This window comes from Prinia subflava (assembly GCF_021018805.1).
Source record: "Prinia subflava isolate CZ2003 ecotype Zambia chromosome W unlocalized genomic scaffold, Cam_Psub_1.2 scaffold_31_NEW, whole genome shotgun sequence".
Lineage (NCBI taxonomy): Eukaryota > Metazoa > Chordata > Aves > Passeriformes > Cisticolidae > Prinia > Prinia subflava.
The window spans coordinates 2847081-2862497 of NW_026960608.1; the positions used below are offsets into that span (position 1 = coordinate 2847081).

The 15417-nt window shown below is 39.2% G+C and overlaps 1 protein-coding gene across 4 annotated transcripts in view; it reads left to right on the forward strand.

Moving 5' to 3' along the window:
* Positions 1-3318: 3318 nt before the first annotated feature.
* Positions 3319-15417, forward strand: part of LOC134565020 (mothers against decapentaplegic homolog 4) — a 31914-nt gene continuing 19815 nt past the window's right edge. The window contains exons 1-5 of one of the 4 annotated variants that reach the window (XM_063424380.1): positions 3319-3626; positions 10207-10572; positions 11493-11667; positions 12093-12122; positions 13670-13885. In XM_063424380.1, coding sequence (XP_063280450.1) covers positions 10324-10572; positions 11493-11667; positions 12093-12122; positions 13670-13885 — 670 coding nt within the window. In that variant the 5' untranslated portion in view covers positions 3319-3626; positions 10207-10323. The remainder of the gene's footprint in view (positions 3627-10206; positions 10573-11492; positions 11668-12092; positions 12123-13669; positions 13886-15417) is intronic. The other 3 variants (XM_063424378.1, XM_063424379.1, XM_063424381.1) reach the window with 3 other exon arrangements.

Here is a 15417-nt window from a genome sequence, read left to right on the forward strand (position 1 = left end):
CACAACCTTCTTTTCTTTTCCACTGACAGCATACAGAGACAAAACTTTAGGACTTAGGTCAGTTGACCACCTCTAAAATAGTCTTTCATCAGTTCTCTTAGGGAGAGGAGTCTTGCCATGTCATGGAGACTTCTTTACAAGAAAACAGTTCCCTCATGGCTTCAATTCTCACAAAAAGCAGCCGCCCAGAAATCTGCATTCATGAAGTCCCTCTCATCTCATGCAGCCTTCCCACAGCTGCATTCCTGGGCCATGTCAAACTCATGGGATACTATTTCAAGGATGGGCTGTTCAAAAGCAGAGATTGTCTTCATTTATCTTTGAGATCATATTCATCTCTAGGAACAGAGGTCTTCTTCTTTCCGTGGGGGAAAAGGGTCTTTATCACTCTCATCTCTCTCTGTTTAAGCTTCTCATGAGATCACAGCTACTTCAACATCTACTTGCTTCAGCACAAATGCCTTTGTTCATATCTGCAATTTGAACACTCTTCATTTCCCCCCTCCTGTTTACATAAAATAAAGGGCTATTTTAGGATATCACAGTCCATTACCATGGCCTTGCAAAAGAATTTCAGCCTAAGACTAAGGCTTCTCTTCATTCTCCTCCCATCTGGGACTTGACTTCTTCACTGACCTTGGTGTCTTCATGTTGTTTCTCTACGTGCCTTCACTCTGTCCTTTTCTCTCACTCGAGAGAGAATCAATGTTCTGCAAGTTTCATCTGTGCAATGAAAGAGTTAATATCTTGCCCAGGGCCTGCAGTGGTCATGATGGTCAAAGCAGTCACAGTGATAGATTCAGGCCACACTGGGGGCTGGCTGTGCCAGGATCTCGGGGCCCCAGCCAGAATGGCAACAGCTGCTCTGGCCACACGGCTGGTCTCAGGCCTGTACTATGTTTAATTCCAGCCACAGGTTGGCTTGACTGCCCTGGGGAGGAGGGAACTGGCCCAGCAGCAAGATGTTAACAGCCACTGGGGCTCAGCAAAGCCAGGATGGGGCCCCCTGGCCTCCCCTCCCCCTGCCTGGAAGCCACTGGGGCCTGGCCCAGATGGGGCCTGGCGGACTCTCTGGGAAGGGGCTCAGCCCTTTGGCAGGGCCCACCCAGCCCAGCTACATGGAGGAGGCTGGGCCAGCCTGTTACCTGTTCCCAGGCCAGAAGAAGAGGCTTTTCCTGGGGTTTGTTTGTCTTAAAATGTGAATCTCACAGAGGGGTATTCAGCTCTTTAATTGGTTTAACAGGTTGTCCATATTCAAACTAGCCACTGATTGGTTTTATCTGGCATGGAGGAAGCTGTTAGCAGCTTCTCTTAGAAAAATCATTTCCGTGGGTGGCTTCTTCCCTCCTCAGTAAATGTCAATCAGTGCAAAACCAGCACAACTGTATAGCTTATAGAAATAGTGGTGTGATGAATATATCGTAGGCCTTAGCAAAACATGAAATGTTAAAATGTTTCTATGTAACTAAGGGAATGGTGTAAAACAATTACGTTGTTTCTCACATCTGCTCACCGGCCTCTCCAAGTGATAACACTGACAAAAAACAGAGCACCAGAGAAGAATTAGAGAAGAATTTATTCACTCTTCATTATCAGGGAGTATGAAACAACAGGATGGAACCACAAGAAGACATAAAATATATTGACTGTTAAAAATGACCCTATAATATTGGCTTTCACATTTATGTATTAGCTTTTTCATGCTGTTATTGATTACAAGTATTCAAATATAGCGCAATCTATAACTCTTTTAAACTGCTTGCTAATATAACATAATCTATTATTTTAAGTTTGCACTGTATAGCCCATAGAAATAGTAGTGTGATGAATATATCTATGTATACACTGTATAGCTTTTAGAAATAATGGTGTGATGACTGTATTGTACTGTAGGCCTCAGCAAAACATAAAATGTTAAAATACATCTGTAACTAAGAGAACTGTATAAAGCAATTATGTTGTTTCCCACATATGCTGACTGACCTCTCCAAGTGATAACAGTGACACAAACCAGAGCATCAGAGGAGAATCAGACAACAACTTAACTCTTCATTATAAGGAAAGTGTGAAACAACAGGACAAAGCCACAAGAAGGAATAAAATATATTGACCTGATCTGCAGGATGTCATGCAGATAAGTCAGAGTGTAAAACCAAAACAAGAGAAAGTTCTTGCAACATCAAAAGCACCCAAGAATGTTTGAATAATGCATGAAACTTATGAATATGTATGTACCTCAGTAAAGTAACAGTATATAGATAACACTGTCTTCATCTACCGGTGTGTTCTTTGGCCAATAGCCAGGAACACCCCAGTGCTGGACATTGTCCTTTTTTATCCCCTTAATAAACTTTTAAAAATATTCTAGAGTGAACTTTCGTTTTTCACATTGACCTAATCTACAGGATGTCATGCAGATAATTCAGAAGTTAAAACCAAACAAAAGAGTTCCTGCAACATCAAAAACTCACAAGAATGTTTGAATAAGGTATAGAACTCATGAGTATGTATGTACCCCGGTAATGTAACAGTATATAGAGAATGCTGTTTTAAGTTAACAATGTGTTCTTTGGCCAATGGCCAGAAACACCCTGGTGCTGGATATTGTCCCTTTTTATCCCCTTATTAAAAAAAAAAATCTAAAGAGTGAACTTTGTTTTTCACACAGGCCTTGGCATTCCCAGCTGCAAGGTCACTTGAGCAAATCTACCATCCTCCTCGCCATTCTTCCACTTTTAACCCTTTCCACCCAACACTGTCAGAGAGCAGCTTTAGACTGGATATTTGGAGGAATTTTTTTCCTGGGAGGGTGGTGAGGAACTGGAACAGGTTGCCCAGAGAAGCTGTGGTTGCCCCATCCCTGGAAGTGTCCAAGGCCAGGTTGTATGTGGCTTTGAGCAACTTGGTCTTTGGAAGGTGTCCCTGCCCATGGGAGGGGGGAGGATTGGAGCTATATGAGCTTTGAGGCATCTTCCAACCCAAACCATTCTAGGATTCTGATTTATGGTGCAGTACATTTGTTGGGGTTGTGTTTGTAGGGCTTTGCACTTATGGGGATTGTATTTCCGTGACCATACATTTATAGAGGTTGCTTTCGCGGCCCTGCGCATTTGTTGGGCTTCCATTTTTGGACCTGTTCCTTTTTGGGACCGCGCTTGCGGTTGCAGGAGCGCTGCCTGCCTCGACCGATGCGCCACCGCTGGACGCCAAACATAAAATTAAACTCCGATTATACCCGTCCGCCCGCCCCGGCTTCTGGCTGTCGGCGGCATGGCTATTGCGGGGCGACGGGCGCGCAGGCGTAATAGTGGTGTGTGGTGGCGGTGGAGTGTTACCCGTATGTCGCGCATGTGCGGTGACGTCCGGACGTGTCGGAGGCGGCTGCGGAGTGCGAGCGGCCGGAGCTGCGGCATCGAGGCGACGGTGACGACGGCCGTCACTGGGTGCCCGGGTTCCCCCTCCCCCGCGCCGCCGGCCTGAGGGTGGGGGGCGGAGGCCTGGCCCGCTCTGCAGCACCGGGGCTGGCTGAGACGAGAGTAAGCTCATCCCCGCAGCCGTCGCCACCCCTCATCCGAGCCGTAGGCCGCGCCCGGAGAGCGGCCGCTGCGCCGCCGCCCGCGGCCCAGGTAACATCCGCTCTCGCCTCTCGTCCACCTGCCCGCCGAGGTCGCCCGCAGCACGCCCTCTCCTACCGCTCACCGCCAAGGCTGCCGCAGGACCGGGCCGGGCCACGGCGCGCCCCACCGCCCCGCCACGCTGGGGGCGCGCCGGCTGCTGCTCCGGGGAGCCGAGACAGCGGCACCCGCCGCCCGGGGGCTTCTCCTCGGCCCCGCTTGTGGCTTCCCCTCCCTGGCTCCTTCCCCATCTACCCCTCTTTTACTGAACGAGAAAAAATATGATCGCCCCGCCTTCAAACCTTTAGTATTATTGTTTTAAAATTCCAGCAAAGCCTCTCCAACCGGTCTGTTCCCAGTTAAGCTTTCCTCCGCTGCTGTTCGTGCAGACTGCTCTCTTCCTCCTCTCTCCCGCACGCTGGAAAAACGCTCTGGGTGTTTGTATGTGAGCCGCTTCTCGTTTAGTTCTTTGAAATCTGCCATCTTATTTGCAGTAACAAAGAACTGTGCTTTTAGCTCATTTTCAGACTGCGTGGGGCTGCTCAGCACAATGGGTATTAATTAATTTTGTTCCTTCTTTATTTTTCTTTCTTCCCATCCCTATTTCTGTGAGTGTGGGTTTTGTGTGAGGTTTGTGACTTGCTGCAGTTGAGCCTTATATATTTTACCTATGAAGATGGGTTAATTTGTGGGGTAATCTAGTTGAAGGTTAGGTGTGTTATCACTTAGTACCCAAATTGTGCTACTGCAAGCTAGTTCTTCTCAAACACATACGGTTGGAGTAGAAACATGGTGTCTTTTACCACCACTTCTCAAATTATCTTGGTTAATAATAGTGTGCCACTGTCAACAGGCAAGAGTGAATTCAGGCTCCTGCACTGTTGTTACTTTGTTCAGTAATGCAGATAATTCCATGCAAGGTTGTTGAAATAACTATACTGGCCTATAAAACAAAATGTGTTTTTGTACTCCAGCATCATGATAAGTAGGCAACTTGTCTTTCTGGCCCTCCTCTTATTTTTCTTGGTTGGACTGTGACTGGAAGGAGTTTCTTCTCACTTGGCATTCACGAACCTCTTTTGATTTGCTTGTTGTGTAGGCATGTTTAATATTGATATAGAAGCTTCATTTCCAAGAGCTGAAGCCTAAAGAAAAGCAGTGTCTCAAACTAATGAGAATTTCTTTTTTAGGTAGATGGCTCTTTACATAATGCATTCAGGCAAAGCTAACACAATAGGGATGTGGGTTTTGAGAGGAATCAACAGATTTAGTGGAGAGCAAAGGTGTGCTGAGAGCAGATCCGTGGATCCTGATGGGGAACAGCCTTTGCTGTGCTGTTGTTAGGGTCTTGCTGGAATTTTAGGACTCTCTTTCTGTGTTGCTAACCTTGTGAAAAAATCTACTTTTGTTTGAGGCTGGAATTTTCTGTGTTTCCAGAAGTGATTTTTTTTTAAAATTTGAACAAGTGCAGAGAACATTATCCCTGTGCAGATTACAATAAAGAACAGATGTTATCTAATACACCTATTGCTAGGGTATTGAAACATTACATACAAGTGAAAAATCACACTGCTTTTGCCTGAGCAAGGTTTGATTCTTCCTTTTATTGCTTGGTGTAGCCACAATTGTTTTCTCTGTGAGCTTTTCACAAATAACTATTTGCCCTTGTTGAAGGAAGCCTTTTCCAAGAAGAGGAATCTTGCAGGATCCTCTGAGGAAGAGTTCAGTTCAGATTTGCCATGTCATTCTATGGCAAGGATTTTCACCACCTTTGCTCTCTGAATGTGGTCTCTCCTGCCGTTTCCAGGTTTTTATCCTCATCCCCAGGTGCTAGGATGAGGAGGGGATGACCTCTTGCTCAGTGGGACCCCAGGGGTGCTCTCTCACAAGTGAGGTAGTTTGAGGTGCCTGGAACTGTATTGCGGAAATAGATCCAGTTGTAGAGGAGCTTACTGCCCTCCCCACTCTCGATGTAAGGTGCAGTAGCCTTCCTTCTCTGTCCATACAGAAGTCTGTATTGAAAAGATGAGTTGTTTTCAACTGTATGCTTTCTCAAGAATAAAAATGTGGAGAGAGAGGAGTGGAACTAAAATGAAAAATGAAACTTTCTAGGATTTAAAATGCATGTGTATGTAGTTACATGAGCATAGTAGCTCTACCTTGCTCATTGTCTCCTGTCCCCCCATGCATTCAAAAACAAGATATGGACTGCGATATGTTTTTACTGTTGTATTAGTTTCTTGAACAAGATTAAGAAAACTGGAACTGTGTGCAGCAGAAACATTTGCTCTGTTTATAGGATCAGTCTGTTGCATTTGTAAAGTGCTTTTCAAAGCAGTTGAAGTGCACAGGTTGAAGCTGAGCAGTAAAATGCTGAGAGCTGCACTTGGTAGCTACATCAGATTAGTTTCTTACACAAAGAAATGGTTGCTCCTACTTTTTTTAACTGTGAATTTATGTTGAGATGAAAGAGTTGCCACTCAGAGTTGTCTTAAAACTCTTTCCCAGTTCCTTTCATGCTGTCATGTGTCTTAAATTTTTGTAGCTACTGACAGTGAGATGAGCAGAATTGCGACTTAGGATTCAGATATGCACACAAAAATAGTATTCTGGGGAATGTTGGCTCTTACTGTACAGAACAGTGTGAGTATAGTACCTTAGTACTCTCTCTTGCTCTTTAATGCTAATTGTTCTTATGTCTACAAACACTTTGTTCCTATTCACCCTTTGGGCAAGTAGGTAATAGTCTAATATGCTGGAATGTATGTATCTGCAGTCTAATAATTCATATCTTCTTTAAATCACAAGCTGCCTTTTGTTTTATTGGTTTTCAGATTTTTCTTTATCATAAAACTTATACTACTGCATTATTAAACAGCAAAATTGTAGTAATGTTTTGGTGGTTAAAAGCTATCAAATGTATATGCAGATTTTCTGCCATCTTTGTCTAATTTTGGAGACAAGAGCCTTTCTTGTCCTTTATTCATGTGAAATGTTCTAGCAAGATGTCAATTTGTATGCTTTTCTAATTAGCCAGTTTGTTAGCATCGCATTACTGCCTAATATCAAAATGCTGGAAATTTGTTTGGGATGGGTGTTACTAGTAAATCACATTCCAGAGTATCAGTGGCAGGTTCACTACCCTATTTGTTTACAGTACGGTTTATCATATCAGTGTCAGGCCTGGATTAACTGTCTTGCCCAAAATGTTGGATTACTGATTGCCTGGATCATATTCCTTTGGGTTACACCTCTGATTTCCAGCTCCATAACTGCCTGGTTTTTCTGCATAAGCATATTGTTTCCTTTTCTTGTTGGGGGTTGATCATTCTCCTCAAATTGCAAAATGTGGCTTAAGGTCATTTTTAATATTTAGAAAAAGATGAGCGTTCTTTTTAAGAAATCTAGATTTGTAACTTCTCAGCAAATTTCAACCAGATTAGAGTATTGGAAATGGGAATTATTTTGAGGAAAGGATTTTTCAGATGATCTTCAAGATTTGCTTGGCTGAATGACTAGGGCACATTAATGGGAGCTTAGGTTAGGTCTTCAGGTTATATTGGATGTATGGAAGAATTATGGTGTTTGTTCAAGTTTGCATCAGTCTTGAAGGAAGAGTTTCAGTTAATGGTTACTTATCAATTCTCTGAGATAATAGTGTGTTTGTTACAGATCATCAAGTGTGTTTTTAATTACCTGGCAATCTGAACTTCTTTTGTCTTACAGATTTACCAATTCAGAGGCTCTTATTCTTGTTCCAGTACTTGAAGTATTGTAGAACACCAGTTGTTGTTCACTTGTTTTATAATATACCTGTTAATACTTAGTTATTGAAATAAATTACTTTCTATAACATAGAATTATAGAATTGTTAAGGTTGGAAAAGACATTTAAGTTCAAGTCCAAACATAATCAAGTACTTCTCTATAACTCTGTAACTTGTTAGCATTTTATGTTATTTGTCCCTTTTTTTTTTCCTGTTCTGCTCACATTACACTGTAGCAAAAGGGAGAGAAATACCTTTTTGTTCCTTGGTGAATGAAGCTGAGAGCTTTACTACAAGCACTGTCTTCTGCTGCTGTTTTTCTCATGTTCCCTGTCTCTTCTCTCTGCCTCTTTTTTCCCAAAGCACTCTCTCACCCATTTCTGTTTCCATGAAATTCCTGGGCAGAGGGAATTAAGAACTTCTTTGCTCAATATATTTGGCCCTATGTATTCGACTGTAAATCTAAGCTTGAACTGTAGTGTCCATTTGTAAAACATAAAAACTTGGCTTGTCTCCAAAATATACCTATGCTTCTGGTGCTTCAGAGGAAATATGTCAAGACACTTATCAAGATGTGCCAGATTGATACCCACTGACCTCACTCCCTCTTTTTGGGGATCAAAATTGCAAGATTAAAGACAAGATTTCTGTAGATGTGACTTCTAAAAGGAGGCTCCTGAATTAATGTGCAATTATGGACCAGCAGTGTTTGACAGTATTCAAAATCCTAAACAACTGGCCTGGCTTTCAAAAATGCTGAAGAATCAGAAGCTCCTACTGAGCACAGTTGGCAACTGAGGGGTGACTCAACATTTCTGAAGATCATTACACTTAAATAAGGATTTATTTGCTTGATCTTAGTCCTCTGAAAGTCAGCCGTCAAAATTCTCATTCATGCTTTTAGGGATGGAAAAGAGCTGCATGTCTAATTTTAAGCATCTCTTTATTTAAAGCTCCTTTAGCTAGTAGCTTTATCAAGTCACTTATTTGTGATTACTTATGTGTATCTATCTAGGATGCTGTTTTATATTTAAGGAAAATGATGTTCTGTTTTGTTTTAGCTGGTAAGCTTTGAGATTTATGTGAATTTGAGTTGCTGTGGAGAATGAATGGCAGGTTAAGCTTGACTTTTAATAGAGACTTACTGATTTGAAGCATTAGAAGAAGCTAGTATGGAGGGAAAAACTTTAATAGCTAGGTAAAATGATCTTAAACTTAGAGGTAATTGTTTTCCTTTGGGAGAAATTAGATCCAGAAGCATCCTTACAAAAGAAAAGTATTGAAAATGGAGGGGGGGAGGATTTGTGCTGTTTTTTCCCAAGTATACCAAAATGTGATGTATTCAAGTTGAAATCAGAAAAAATACTAAATATGGAAGAGTTTGTTTCCTTTTATAATTGTGCTGGATTTGTGTTGCAGTATTCCTTTTACAAGGAGGGAAGTCATGTGTTAATACTGTAATTTGTGTGATACATTAACTTTCTAAGTTAACATCCCACTCTTATTTTTGTGCAATGCATTTCTTTCAAATAAATAGCTGCTACTGCTGTACCTCTAATGACATGGAAAATTCCGGTGCAGAAACAGGTCTTTGACTGGATGTGTTCTTCAGATAGTGAGAACAAACATTTTTTTTCTTTAACGTTTGAAATCACATATATTTTATTTACATTGCTGAGAACAACATGGTAGTTTCAAAAAGGCTTATATTTTAAGCTTACTTGGAAAATGTAAATGTAGTAAAATCACTTATACGTATTTGCTGCCAGTTTCTTAAGAAAGTCAGACCACATATTTCATAGAATGGTGTTAGTGAAGCCAGAGCTGCTTGAAGAACCAGAGCAGCTTTTTGACATTAGACTCCTTTTCTGTGACTGCACAAAACCTGCTGTCCTATGTTTCTGGATAAAGCAAGATAAAGTGTAGTAATTGGCTCATTCAGAAGCAAGAAAATCAGGCCAGCTATAATTTGTGGATTGAAGGAAACTTTAAAAGGATCGTGTCTGCTGGCTTTGAGAAGAATGACTTCATAACTAGAAACCACTGCAGGTTCTTAACAAATGGAGTTTAAAGGCTAAGTGTGTTAGGAGGGACTTGGTCTTGAGCTTATCTTTAGTATAATTAAGACAGTTCTGTTTGAGACAATTCGGAAGTGCTTTTTTAGTGACTTCAGTCAATTTGTCTTGATCCAGAAGAAGCTGGATCCAAACAAGAAAAGACAAATGTGCCAGTTGAGGTTTTCATAGCTAAAGATACACACAATGCTAATTTACATAAATGTGTATTAAATTAATGGTCAGGTACAATTTTTGCCTTTCTGATTAGCAAGGAGAAATAGAATTGGTCAGAGGTCAGAACATAGTTGAACTATTTGAACAGGATTATTAAATGAAGATGACAGATGATTCTGGTGTGTATTCATGCTTATTCACTATTCAGATTTTATTTAAATCCGTGCCACTTGATTCCCAGCCAGTATTTTAACTTGTTTTCATCCTGCCAGTATAAAACATAGGAAATCATTGTTACTGTTCTCCTTTCCCTGATTCATTCAATACATTTCTATATGTACATACTATGTGTACATATATATAAACTATAATCTTTATTTAAATATTGTTACTAGGGGAAAATAAATCTTATATCTGAAACTGTGCAAGCAGTCTTAAGCATGTTTTAGCTATCATGGGACAAGAAATGCAGTTTTGTCATGCCCTTTTAATATCCTGCACTTGAAAATAAAAGAAGCACAAAGCCACAGACTTCCTTAGAAACATGATCTGCAATGTTAAAAACAAATCTAATGTAGATATTTTTTCCTCCTAGGTTTTACCAAGAGACAGTACATCTAACACTTAACTTGGATCATCTCTTGTGCATCAGCTTGAAAATCATAACAGCCCCCAAAACTGACATTTGATCTGAAAGAAAAAGCTGTGACATATGGACAATATGTCTATTACTAACACACCAACAAGTAATGATGCTTGTCTGAGCATTGTTCACAGCTTGATGTGCCATCGACAAGGTGGAGAGAGTGAAACTTTTGCAAAACGCGCAATTGAAAGTTTAGTTAAAAAGCTAAAGGAGAAAAAAGATGAATTGGATTCTTTGATTACAGCTATAACCACAAACGGAGCTCATCCTAGCAAGTGTGTTACAATACAGAGAACGCTGGATGGGAGGCTTCAGGTTAGTACAAGTGGAAATCAGATGTTTTCCTCCTAGTGAAGCTGGAGCAAAAGTGAGTGACACAGGATCCTAGTGTTGAGGAAGAGTAGCGCTTCTCTTGCATCTACCCTCGCCCTCATTTGTAGACATGTTTTATGGCTGGAGCTCTGGACTGCTGCAGTAGTTTTTTGGAGGTTTTTTTTTTGTTTGTTTTTTGTTTTTCCAAAAGGAGCAAAAGCCATTGGATCAGCCATTCTAAATGAGTATGTGTGTGGCAGTAAAAACCAGAGTCATGTAACAAATTTGGCTGTTTCTCTTGGTATTTTCACTACAAGCTTCTGTCAGATCTGTGTTGGTCAGAAGTATAAAGATAGACCTATTCTAAGAAGGTACTCCAAGGAGTCTGCACTGAGGATTTATGTTAGCCTTATATCATCAGTACTCAGTACCTGTATAGCTTGGGTTGCAATTTCCTTGTTCCAGGACAGATGTCATGTTTGCTGGCTAGCTTTCTGTCTACCCTAGAAGCATTTTTTAAATTTTTATTTCTTTCATTATAATGGATTGGCATTCTTCTACTTGTAAATTCCTTATAGTGTAGCTCAGCACCTCATTCTTCTGGGACAAAGCTCCTTAGTCATCCATGGTGGGGAAGGTGACCATACATACTACCTTAAGCACAAATTCTGCTTCTGCCATTTTGTATCCAGTATTTTTTTTCTTAAGAATCACAGTGTTGATTTAACCATAGCAAAACCCTAATAGAGATTTATTTCTGTTGAGTACAGAACTTGGGTAAACTGTACATCACCTTTTTTTTCCATATTTTGATGATGAAGAGAGGTTGTGTTGTTGTTTGTCCTCTTCCAGCTTTACTCCTCACTAAGTAAAATGAAATATGTTGCTACTTTCCCAATCAACTTTTGTGTCTAACTTTTTAGGTGGCTGGTCGCAAGGGATTCCCTCATGTGATTTATGCTCGTCTTTGGAGGTGGCCTGATCTTCATAAAAATGAACTCAAGCATGTTAAATATTGTCAGTATGCTTTTGACTTAAAATGTGACAGTGTCTGTGTAAATCCTTACCATTATGAGCGTGTAGTATCGCCTGGCATTGGTAAGTAGACTTGATCTAAAATGGAACAGTGGGAATAAAATGTAAAATGTTTTCCTTTTGAGTGCAGAAAATACAGGCCTAAATTAGAAACATTATTTTTTAATGATCTAATTATGAATTACTCTCATATACTCTTGTCCATCTTCTTAATGGAATTATTCTTTTATTCCAAATTTAAAAGAACAATTACTGGCTTTTATTTAAGCCTTTCTGTTGGCTTTGCACACAGTTCTTGCAGTTAATGTCTATCCTAGGAATAATTTAGCATTGAGACTTGTGTTGAGATAGAGGGGGTATAATAGAGGCGGTGTAATATGTAGTCTGTAGTACCAATTTGTAAAGTTTATAAGCTTAATGTTCAAAAGTTGTTGAAGATCTCTGAATATAATTTTCTATGCCCCCTTTTCTTTTTCTTCTTTTTAAAGATCTCTCGGGACTGACACTACAGAGTTCTGGTAAGTAGTTCTGTTTACTATTGCATTTCTATGGGCGCAAACTGTGTTAAATTCTTCAGTATGCACACAGTTTATTCTGTTGTATCTCCTTGGGAAAGATTATAGAGAGCAGACGAAAATGCATTTTTCTCTCTGGTTTTGGAAAAACCAGCTAAGTAGCATATAAGAGGTGTGATAAATTCTTTAAATTGAGGCTTCAGCTGAGCTTGTCAGTATGTTCTGTTTTCATTGTTCACAACTTATAAACCCCACAAAAAACCCCCAAACAACAAAACTCACCATTGAATGCTGCTAATTAATAAAAAAACCTAGACACCCAAAGCCATGCGCATCTGTATGATATGCTAATTAATTGAATTGGGAATAATAGATGCTTATGATGTAATAAGTAGTTTAACAATAAACTGGTGTAAGTTCTGTAATTAATATGCAATTGAATGAAGGAGTCTTAATATTCTTGCTGTCTCTGAAACTTGAGAGAAATTGGATGTTAAATCTCCAGTGAACACTATTCAGAAATTATGAGATTGTGCAGCTGGTAACTGCTTTATTTCAAAATGGTTTTTTTTCCTTCAGGAAGAAATTCATAGAGAAATTTGGGTTACCCAATATTTTTAGCAAAGACAACTTAAAAAAACCCAACCTACCCAACAAACTCTTAACTTCACAAGCTTTATCTTGTTTGCTCACCTCTGCTAATTGTTACATGTGTCTTCTGAAAAATGATCCTTTGTATGGAATCAAAGCTTACTAGCCAGCAGTTAAATACATAAATGTTTTCGTGTCATGCGACTGTTTTTGCAGCAAGAAACAAAAAAATTACTGTCAGATTTTAATACATTTAAGTCTGCTTTATAAATGAGCATGGGAGCTAATGTGTGTTATTTAAAGATGCTCAATAGGATATATAGAAATAAACTCTTGTAGTGGCAATGGTAGTAATTTCTTTACACTGTATGTGGAATATTCTGAATTAATGGCTACATTATTAAATATGTAGTAGCGGTGTATTGTCTTTGAATGTGAATTTGATGTTTCTAGTCAATTTGGATGGGAGTTGCTTAAAATTATTTAAGGGATGCATGAAGTTTTTAATATACTGTGTTAATGAATTGGTTTTCATAGGAGCTTTATTTATGTTCTTATTTGTATACTAGGAATTGGTTTAACTACCGTGTTAACATATACTTAGGTGCTTGACAAAAAGCATGTTCTTCCCTTTTATTAACTGTGTCAAATCACACAGTGATGGACTAGAAAACAAAATGCTATTGGAGTCTACTACTGTGAGACTAAACTGCTTGTTTGATAGCAGTAAGCAAAATAAACAGTTTGCTTTTCTGTTCAGTTATGCTTCAAAATGTCTTGCTGCTGGCTTGAAGTGTTTATTTGTAATTTAGTGGAGTGCTTTAGCAATGTTTATATAGATTAAATTCTCCCCCACTAGTTTTAATGGCATTGTTATTGCTTGAATATAGTAGCACAATCTGTAGTTAAATCCTGTAAATAGATTTGCTTTGCATGTTTAACTGTTTGTTTCTTCACAGCTCCATCAAGTATGTTGGTGAAAGATGAATATGTTCATGACTATGAGGGGCAGCCATCATTGTCTTCTGCTGAAGGCCATTCAGTCCAAACCATCCAGCATCCACCAAGTAACAGGGCATCTACAGAGCCTTATAGCACCCCAGCCATGTTAGCTCCTACTGAGGCTAGCACTACCAGCACCACTAATTTTCCCAACATTCCTGTGGCTTCAACAAGTAAGATTGAGATGATATGAAATACTAAACTCTGAAAATGTGAAAGCTCAAAGATAACCACTGATTTTTAACAAAGTAGATCTTGTATTGGAACTGTGCTGCTTCCACACTACACTGGTAAAAGTGTGTGGCAATATGATCTAGGCAGTCTTATAAGCATTAACATAAGGTTTTACCTTGGAGCATAATTTGAGTAACTTTTCCTGGTGACCCAGTCTTTTTTCAATGAAACTGACACTACATGACTCTTACAAGACACTTAAATATGCCAAAGGTTCAGTAACACAATGTTAAAACAATTGGCCAGTAGCAAAAATATTATGGCTATTATTTGATTATTGTTGTAGAAATGGAAGAATTTTGTTATTTTATCACAACAGCAAATGGGGTAACAAACAGATATGCTGTAAGGTAGCAGTATCAAGATGTTTTAAGGCAATTCTTTAGTGTTCCACAATTGACAAAATCTATCTTCCAGTTTTAACTTGATTATTTTTATAATGGCCCACTGTACTACCAAAGTGACAATCCTAATTAATATTTTCATGAGTCTGTGGAAGTGCTGCATTGAAGTTTTTTGTTACTTTTTTGTGTGTATTTGGTACAAGTGGAAGAGTCTGGTTTGCCAACACCAAACCTCACATTTTACTCCAGCAGGACAGTAAAGCATTACGTGTGCAGCGTCCTGTAGCCCTAATGTAGGGAAACCATGAAGTTTGCAGGGGTTTCACATACTCATTGTCACTTTAATATCAAAGATGTGTGAATATGAATTTCATGTTATCAAATTTGAATTATGGTGGAATTATGTTTTTATAGTGTCTTGAATTTTAGCTGGCAACTCTTTTGTTAAAGCTAATGATGGTTTTGCCAAGCTGAGATGTGGTGTCTGTTTCCAGCAGAGAAAAAAGGATAGGCAGTTTAATTGTATTGCTTTTGCACAACAGTTTATTGTCAATAACTTTTTCTCATTAGCATTATAATTGTTGGAGTCAATTAGACAAGAAAAATGGCTCATTTTTGGGTTTTAGTTCAAGTTCTCAATGTATTAAATTATGCTAGCCCACATCAGTTTGAGAGTGCAAGTACACTTGTGAAACTGCTGGTTGGTTTAGTGTTAATGGCTGAGCTGAAGTCTTAAAATCAAATTCTGTTAACCTGTTCTGAAATATTTGTAGTTTTTCTTTAAAGCTTAGATAATTCTTGAAATACTTACTTGGGAGGAAAAAAGCCCAGCAACTTTCTCAGGAAGGAATCCAGTTATGTATACAGCTCTATTCAAGAACTATTTCTAAAAATAAAATACCATTCAGTATGTTTTGGATGAACACGAATGAGTGTTTTCCTTAGGAACAGTAGTTATAACATGCTGAAAATAAACAACATATTGGACCTGCTGCTGGTCTGTTTGGATTCACACCAAATCTACTCCAGCTATGTTATTCAGTAAAACCTGACGTTTCTTCTTTCCTTTCAAATTGAAAAATAAGATGTGAACAAAACAAAGATGCACTTGATAAACATGACTCTTT